This window comes from Mus pahari, chromosome 4 (assembly GCF_900095145.1).
Source record: "Mus pahari chromosome 4, PAHARI_EIJ_v1.1, whole genome shotgun sequence".
In the NCBI taxonomy this organism is placed as follows: Eukaryota; Metazoa; Chordata; class Mammalia; order Rodentia; family Muridae; genus Mus; species Mus pahari.
In genome coordinates, this window is record NC_034593.1 from 132,867,489 (window position 1) to 132,877,377 (window position 9,889).

The following is a 9,889-nucleotide window of genomic DNA, read 5'->3' on the forward strand; positions in this document are numbered from 1 at the left end:
ATCCTTCATATCACAGGGGTCGCATATCAGATATCCTTCATATCACAGGGGTCGCATATCAGATATCCTTCATATCACAGGGGTCGCATATCAGACATCCTTCATATCAGATACTTACATTACAGTTCATAAAGCAGCAAAATTTACGACTGTAAAGTGGCCACAAAAATAATTTTATGGTTGGGAGTCATTACAACTTGAGGAACTGTACTAAAAGGCAGCAGCGTCAGGAAAGTTGAGACTCGCAGACTTTAAGGGAAATATATGGAAATAATATAAAAATTATCCAACAAACAAAAAAATTACCAAGTAGAGAATAATAATATTTGATTTTCCAGGTTCTGGAATGTCGATCAAATTCTGTCCACTAAAATGTAATAAATATTTGGGGACTAAAAATATAATTACAGTGAGATTTCCCAGTAGGCATGAGATAGGGGTGAGATTTAAACCAGATACCCAGAATAACGGTCAGGGTTTCTGTCTTTGCATTATGCCTACTAACCATTCATTTAGGAGTAAAGCACGTTTTATCAATAGTCTATAATAAATTCTCCTGTGTGAAAACTAATACTCTATGTAAGTTTTAAAGATTATAATTTGAACAGCTTATCATGTCAAATAATTTAATTGAAAAATATTTTTAAAATAAGTCTTACTTTTTTAGGTTAGTTGAAGAAGCCTATAAAATAAATATAATTAATTTTTGCATAAATTTCAATTCAACTCATTTGATATTACAAAAATTACAAGATTTATAATATGGTATTATGCTCATAAAATTCAAAGTTTTACTAAGCATTATTTCTTCAATATTTTTCCATTGAATCATTATGAGATTATATTCGTATAATTCTGTTTTAACAGTAAACCTCATACTGATTATATCTGTGTTATAATTTGTTACGTTAGCTCTGATATCTGGATATAAAAATTTTGAAATCATGTGGCAACTGTATAAACCATTAAATTATAGATCATGTTTTTAATTGTGTAGCACTTGAGAGTCAACCATTTTTCAGTTACATGTAGCAGGCTTAACGAAGCTACTATACCTTGACCTCTGTATTTTTGGCAAAAGAATGAAGCACCCTAATTACAGCATCTGTACTAATGAATTACAGCCATGAAACTGGTTCTCTTTGTGTGTGATCTCTTTAGGGGCCAATAGGGGAGCAAGGAGAGACAGGGGAACATGGCGAAGAAGGCTATAAGGTAATCCTTGCAAGCTACAAAATCAACGTAATCACCCGAAATGTTTGGCCCAGCATTCCAAACTTACTTAGGACTCACATTCCTGTTGATGGCGGCTTATGCTCTTGCCTTCCGGCTCTTGACTCTTGTTTACAATGCCAGTTTCCCTGTCACTTCAGTCTTATGTCTCGCTCACAAGATCCCCTGCCTCCTCCCACCCTCACATCACCATTGCTTACACAGACCCTATCTGACACACAGTTTGTCTCTAGCTTTCTTATCCCTAGACTCACCCTGAAGCCCTATAATACTGCTTTCATGTCACTCAACACATTTAACTGTCTTGTGTTGCTCAATTTTTACTAGTTGGCTTTTTTTTAATTATGTAGTGCCTTAGATCTATCTTGTATAATGTTTAGTTCTAAGCCCTATGTGTACTATACTTGTAGTAATGACCCTGTAGATTACTTCACCCAATATCTCTGCCTCAAGGCCAATGCTCTGTGGTCACTTCTGAAAGATTTAGATTAGCCATGCTGACTGGACAAGCAGCTAGACAGATGATCGCCATTATTAAACTGATCTTCTCAAGGTGCCTTCTGTCTGGGACATTTCAGTAGCTCTCTAACTAGACTCACAGCCATAGCCCTTTCAAATCCACTTACCAATTCTGTCACACAAATCTTGTGCTTCCCACACTCCTTCCTCTACCAGAAGTCCTCACTGTTTCATCTGGAAAGTGGTTCCTCTGAGATTGAACTTGTGCCCACTTTGCTTACACGACCCTGTGGCCATTCAGCTCACTCTGACACTAATGCCGTAAGGCAGAATCCACCACTTCCCTTATGATCTCTCACAGACTTTACAAAACCCTTTACTGTCTCACATTTAACTTTTGCTGTTTCACAAAATGAAGTTGCCATTGTTTACCAAGACATAGCAGAGTATGAAGTGAAGCTCCCAGGAAGTGGCTTAACACTGGCAAGAACTGTGCCACAACCTCACAGTGTCCAAAGAAGCAGCTGGTGATGACGTGGTGGTCACTGTGGAAAGGTCTCCATGCTACAACAAGCCAGAGAAGCAGCAAAGTGTGCCTGACCACCATCATTCTGAGCTTTGCAGCTGGCTCGGATGCCCTGGAGATCCTTAATGTAATGACATCTATAAAGACTCTTTCTCCAAGGAATAGCACATTTAAAGGCTTTGAAGTTCATGCACCATCTTAATCACCATTCAATCCTCTGCATGAATTCACATTTAAAAAATATGATATTTGTCCAGCATAACATACCAGATTCAGCAAAATATCTCTCAACAAATATTTTCTATTCTGTTTTAAAGAAGACTCTATTTAAATTAAGTTCTAGAATACTCTGCTTCCATTTTAGCTGATATCACTCTAGGCCACATGACTAGACTTACTTGAATTAATATAAATCCTTTCTATTCCCAGGGCCATATGGGTGTGCCAGGACTCAGAGGTGCCACTGGACAGCAAGGACCCCCAGTATGTTGTGAAAGTATTCTGTAATTCCGAATTTAAAGAAAATCCCATTAACATAGTTCATTTCTTGTCTGCTTTACATGATATTTCTCTCTTGGCTCCTATTAAAGGGTGAACCAGGTGACCAGGGTGGACAAGGACTGAAAGGAGAGAGAGGATCTGAAGTAAGTGGCACTTGTTAGACAATGTGAAGTGTATTGTTGGCTTAAAAAGCAGGCACACGAGAAATTTCTGTTTCTAATTCAAATAGCCATTTGCTATCCTGAATGAAGATCATTGCAAGCCTCCGACGGAGGGATTGCCAAACTCTGCACTAAACCATGATTGAGTGATTCCTATCTTTTGACTAGAATCTATATTGCACTTTATCTACCCTGGCCTTGTAAAATATTGCCTGAGGATATCACCGAAGGTGGTCTGTTATTGGGATTGCGAACAGAAATATCAACAGAGTGAAAAAAACTACCAGCCAAATATAAACAGTTGTAAAATTTATTAACAAGGAAACCGCTGAACACTTTTAAGAAAGGATAATAAGACTGTTCATAACAGTCACAGTAGGTATAGTGATATCCCCACAATGAGGTTTTAGAGTTGGACAGAAATTTGATTCTGAATATAGGACCAGCAGATGAGCACGGTAAGGATCAGTGGATGGAAAATTACGCAGGGCAGCGTTCTAAGTAAAGGAGAGTCCAGACAAGCAGTCTAGCCGGAATCCTGATGTGGACAGGCCATGGTGATCAGATATCACATGGGGCGGGCAGTAAGGACCCCGCATCCGGAGGGATCAGAGACGGAAGACAGACAAGGCATGAGTTCTCACCAAGCCAACTCTGCGAGACTTTGGTTCTATAAAGAAGTGAATAGATAGGGCTGGAGAGACGGCTCTGTGGTTAAGAGCATCAACTGCGTTTGTGTGAGCAAAAAAAAAAAAATCTATCTTATAGGATGAAGGTAGAAATAGCCATTCGATTATGTATGATAGACTCAAAAATTGGTATGAGGTTATTTTTTCATAAAACAAATCAATTATTCATTATCAAACAAACAGAAACTCTGTTGGTTCAATAAATTTAAACTTTCTTCAGACAGATCCAGCCTCAAACATACACACACACACACACACACACACACACACACACAATATGTATATATATTACATATTACATATTACATATTACATATTACATATTACATATTACATATTATATATTATATGGACACCTCATTTATTGAGGTGTCCTTACTCTGATTTGTCCTTACTCTGATTTGTGTTTCCAACTGGCAGGGTTAAGTAGTAAAATGAGGCTGGACGCGCAACAGTTGTTCAGTGTCACAGAAGCCATTTTAAATAGTCAGGTTATATATATAGTAACATCATCTGATTCCTTAGTGAACAAGACTTAGGAGTTAGGGATATAGCTCAGTTCGTAAAGTACCGGCCTTACAAACCTGAGTTAGATTCCCCAGAACCCATCTTTTAAAAGCTCAGGCATGTGTAAAATATGCTGAGAAGCAGAGACAGGTGGATTCTTTAACTATTTGTAGGTCAATGGGAGGGGGTGGACAAGGGCTGGAGAGATGGCTTTAACAATCATCCTTGTAGAGGACTCAAGGTCAGTTCTCTACACCCCATTGGGTATCTCATAACCACCTGTAAGACTAGCTCCATGGGATAAAATGTCCTCTTCTGGCCACCATGGGCACCCGCTTTTATGTACACATACTTCCACACAGATGATTCAAAAATGAAATACACATATGTGTAATTTTGAAATAAAATAAAATAAAATAAATCTGTCTTTTTAAGAGAACAGAGCCTGAGGAACAACACCCAAAGATATCCTCTAGCTGCCACATGTATGTGCTCAAACAAACACACATGAACCTGCACACGTGTATTCACTCACACACACACAAACCCATACACAGTAAGTAAACAAGAATTAATAAATAGGTTTTAATAACTGTCCTGGGTGAAGGAAAAGTGATGCAGAGAAATGGGATGATTTTTAATGTCTAAAGTGGGAAACGTTGTGGAACCAACTATAAACCTAGAAAACCATGCTACATGCTACCCATGGGACAAACTATAAGCCCATAAAACAATGCTATGTGCTACTCAAAAATGTGGGTGCTTGCCAAGGCTTTATCCTAAAGTATCTAAGATTTTCTAATTAAAACTTGTCTATTTATCGGGTTTCCTTTTTCTCTTTTGACATATCTCTTGAAGAAGAAACTTTCTGGTTCTTTTTAGTTTCTGTTAAGATTATAGCAGTGAAAATCAAATTGTTGTATTAGAAGACAGCCTTTCCAGTGAGCTGGTGAGCTGTCCCTGTGGGTTGGAGCGAAAAGGTATTAAGACCATGCCTTGACTTCTCTATGATTCAAGGAAACAGTTGCTCTTGCTCTGGGGGCATGCTGGGGCATGCAGCTCACAAGCACAGTTTAGGACCTCTAAGAGTTTATACGAGCATTAATTGCTACAAGAATAACCACCAGTTATGCATAATTCATTAAGGACTCCTTTGGTGGCCAGATGAGTCCTGTCCAGTTGCTGTCATCTTGTTTTTTGCAAAGCTTTGAGTTTGTTTTTTAGATTTGGAAATGGCCCCCTCAAATTCATCTGGACAGCAGTCTTGTTTGTGAAGTGAAGAGACATAAATCCCAGGGAGATTACGTGTTACCTAAGATCACAGAACTAATTAGCGACAGAACCAGAAACAGGAACTTAATTGCCTGGGTCTCATTATGCTTTGAAATTTTGTATCTCATTATTATACAAAAGCTATCACTTTGAAATCTTGTATCAATTATAAACGTTTATAAATTAAAATACAGTTACGTTTTTTCACTGGGCATGTGAGAGTCGGTACCTCTAGGAGAAGGTTCCTGCGATGCAGATATAAGTGAAAGTTCCCAGGAGCCTCAGAGACTCATACTCAAGTCTCAGGCTTCTTTTCCTCTCAACACCGAACTTCTGGAGTTTAGTGAATGGGTTGGAAAGAAGGGAGGGAAAATAGTTCATTTTGAGTCTTAAGAAGCTTTAGAAATCAGATACAGACTCAAGGCTCGGTCTGCTTTCTAAAGTTGACCACTCAAAGGAAGTTAGATCGAACTGAGAGTTTGGGTAACTATCCTTGAAATGTCTTTTAAAATAACAGAGTCAAAAACAAAAGAACAAGGTTTAAATTAGCAGGGAACCTTAAAATGTCCATTATCATAAGAATTAGATCACCATCTCTAGACAGAGGATCAGTGGAGTGCCCGCAAATGGAGGTGAGTTTTTCAATGTCGGAGCAAAGCAGAAAGCACAAATTCCCATGTATTGTGAGAAAATATTCCTGCAGAATCATTTGCCTTTTTCCTATGTAAGGACAGATATTCCATCCATGGATTTATGAAGGATTTATGTTCAATAAAATAGAATAAGTTAAGTCTGGCATTACGGAATATGTCTACTTTTATTATATTTGAATTTGGCGTGTTGGTTGGAGTGTGTCTCTTTCCTTTCTTACGGGTCTAACCCAGTTAATCATCCAGGAACAGCTTACACAACAGTGTATTTCCTTCACCTCGGGCCATACTTAATTTTCTACTGGACAGACTAGACCATGTAAGGGGGAGGGTATTTAGCAATGCTTAACTCTTAGTTGAGTTATGAAACTATCTAATGGTGCTATTTTGAGTCATTTTAATGTAAAAATTCTCAAGATAAAATATAACACAGTACAAAGAAGCGCACTGTCCATGCTCATTTAATGACATGGGATCCATAGCTTTCAAAAAAACACAATTTTGTTTCTGGAGCCCGAACCCAAGGTCTGGATGGCAGCATGGTTGGGTTCTAGAGAGAAGGCACATTTATATTAGAGGATGCTAAATCCTCATAGTATTCTCACTGGGAGACAGAAGACTGAAGAGCTCTGGGGTCACTTTCAGAAGTGACCCAAGAGCACTAATCCTCTCCAAGGCCTTCTCTCTCAAAGCCTCAGTACCTCCCAGAGGCCCAACCATTAGGCCACATCATGACAAGCAGGATTTCAGCAAGAATTTGCGGAGTACACAGCACTTACTTCATCATAAGAACAGTGTTCTGTGTACTAATCTGCACATATTAAAACCTCCATTGTGAAATCATGGCTTTTCTAGCTTCCCTACTTTCTTTCAACTCCAATGACAATAACTGTACTAAGGAATGAGCCAAGACAGAGAACAGAATATTGTTCCTGTTCCTCAATCGGTGGATGTTGCCATGACTACCCTGCTAGCATCAGCAAAATGGTCTTTGAAAATATCTCTCATATTCATGAAGTTCCCTTAGTGTCATGCTATTGTGAGCTTCTTGTTACTATCATGTGCTATTATGCTTCCTAACGCCCATCCAAGTCTAAAGAGCATTCTAGTTTTGATGAGTCTTTAGCCGTGCCCTCGGAGCACAGCATTTAACTTCTGAAACATTTTCCAACAGAAGGATTGTCTTCAAATGTAATTGATGTAACAATGCACAAACCTTCCTACTTGTATTTTGTTATTTGAATGTTTGGAGCACATACATGTAAAGATGCTAGAAGTTGAACCATGTCTGTATTCTTTATAACAGAACCTAACATCTGTCCCAAGTGTCCATCCCATGAGGAGGTAGAGAGATGAATGATGGGTACCTAATTTCTTGATTCCCTCTAACCTGTTGCAATTGACATATTTTTTAAAGATTTATTTACTTTATGTATGTGAGTACACTGTAGCTGTACAGATGGTTGTGAACTTCCATGTGGTTGTTGGGAATTGAATTTTTAGGACCTCTGCTCATGCCAGTCTGCCCTGCTCACTCTGGTCAACTCTGCTCCCTCAGTTCCCGCTCCCTCTGTCCCAAAGATTTATTAATTATTATGTATAAGTACATTGTAGCTGTCTTCAGACGCACCAGAAGAGGGCATCTGATCTCCTTACAGGTGGTCATGAGCCACCATGTGGTTGCTGGGATTTGAACTCAGGACCTTTGGAAGAGCAGTCAGTGCTCTTACCCCCTAAGCTACCTCGCCAGCCCACATTTGACAGTGTTTCCCATCTGCTGTTTTTCCTCTCGAGACTGAAGTAGCATCCTACTACGTCATGGCTTCTCATGGTTAGTAAGATAGTGTAAAGGTGACATTCATCTTCGGGAATGCTACACACACAACCACCAACATGCATGCCATCCCTAGTGGCCCCCAACTGCAGTGATCTTACTGTGCTGGCCCCCTGTGTGGTCCGACTGGAAGAAGTTTTTTGAGGCAAGCTCACATGTGTACCTTCCTGGGTGCTGGGATTATGCAGTGCACGCCACCAAGCTCAGCTGAACAGACTTTCTGTCCCTTGCAGGAGATACCCTTTCCTTCTGCGATGCACATGCTCTGTATTCCAAACGTTTAAGCCCATCTTCCAAGACGCAACATCTGCGCGCGCCCGTTACACCGTAGCTTTAGCATGATTGTACTAAGAACTTACCATCCCAGGGTAAAACAGCCCTGTCTGGGGTAACTTCAGATGTTCTCTGAGGAGTATGCCTGGTAATGACAATACAATTCTTTCCTTTATTTGTATACCAGGTTACTGTGTTCCGTGTTTTTCATCTGAAAATAATTTGGGCATATCATCAGAACAATGGAATGATTTGCAAGGACAGAGTCTCTAACTACCCTGGCAGACCAGCTGCTGTTGAATCAATTATGACTAAAAACATCTCACACATGGAAAAACAAACAGCTCCTTGGGAAATAAATACCCCCTTTTTTTTTATTTGAAAGTGTATTCTTTGTGCTTCCATGGAAGCACATTTTGGGCTCTTGGTTCACATCCATCACCACACAGTGTCTTGTGATCAGGAACTTGGCATTTGAGTTGCTAGCATGTAACAGATGCCATGATACATGATATTCAATAAAACTCTATTGAGTTTAGAATTTAGCCACTTTCAAAAGGAGACATAGACCCTGTCTGAAAGTGAGGCCATTTTCAAAACAGTGCTGTTTTAGAATTATGATTGAATTTTTAAGTCATAGAGTTTGGAGCAAAGGGGAATTTCATATGTGATCTGTTCAATTTCTCCCATGTTCCATGAGGATGCGACCCACACACAAACAACTCCTGTGAGAATTAAATGGCCATCCCAGTGACACGCAGCTAGTTATGTGCACTTCTGTGCTATTCCAGGCTCACTGTTCTTTTCCATGGCTTGTTTAAGTAAGTGTATTTCTATCTATTAATGACTGTGCTTCCCATTTTCAGGGTCCTCAGGGGAAAAAGGGAGTTCCTGGTCCTTCTGGGAAACCAGGCATTCCCGTAAGTAACAGACCTCTTTTATCTTCCTTGTTTTTCTAAACAGAATTGACAACTTTAGCAAGCAGAATAGTTTGGGGCCAGTTATGTCACGTTGGATAAATCAGACTGCCTTGAAAAAAAACTTCAAACCCATGCTGGAACACAGAGGGACCAAAATATGACCACTGACTCTAAACCAGATTTGCTGTTTAAATCTAAGTCCCTGAAAGGGAAGGATGCTATTTCCCCGAGTTATGGAGCCCTCCCTGTGGACTCCTACTTCTCCCTCTTGCTGAACCACTGTAAACAGGGAACTTGGAAACATGACCAAGCAAGTGGTAACAAAGGTCAGAGTCTTCAAGTATAATTAAAAAGACATGAGCTGGCTTTTAATTGGAGGGCTTAGCTTCTCATTCTCCCGGCAATTAGAGCAGAAAGTCTTAGGGGTGGGTGGGAACGAGTCCTTTGTCCTAGAATAAAGGTTAGTTTTACCTTAGCATCTGTAGTCTCCTCTGAGTAGTTATGTGCTGACTGGCTAATTAGAAAGAACCCACTTCTGACTCCACCTGCTCCCTCCAGCCTGTGCTGGGGCAAAAGAGGGGGGAAAGATCATTCATACAGAAGACCCTATACACAAAGCCCAATTGTTCAAGAGTAGAAACAAGATAGTCAGGCCTATTGTTGTCATGTTTATCTGGCTCAAAGAGGGGGAAAGCATCATATTCTTTAGTCTTAAGGGGAAAAAAAAAACATGATGCAAGGATTTACAGAAAACACTGATACCTCCAGCTGGTGCCTCCAACTCATACCTCCAGCTGATGTCTCCAGCTGATACCTCCAGCTGATACCTCCAGCTGATGCCTCCAGCTGATACCTCCAGCTGAT

General features: G+C 39.9%; 1 protein-coding gene across 1 annotated transcript in view; it reads left to right on the plus strand.

Annotated features, from left to right (window-relative positions):
- The window catches only part of Col24a1 (collagen type XXIV alpha 1 chain), a 256,021-nt gene that overhangs the window by 183,545 nt on the left and 62,587 nt on the right, over positions 1-9,889 (plus strand). The window contains exons 43-46 of the mRNA XM_021196980.2: positions 1,162-1,215; positions 2,648-2,701; positions 2,809-2,862; positions 8,972-9,025. Of these exons, the coding sequence (XP_021052639.1) occupies positions 1,162-1,215; positions 2,648-2,701; positions 2,809-2,862; positions 8,972-9,025 (216 nt within the window). The remainder of the gene's footprint in view (positions 1-1,161; positions 1,216-2,647; positions 2,702-2,808; positions 2,863-8,971; positions 9,026-9,889) is intronic.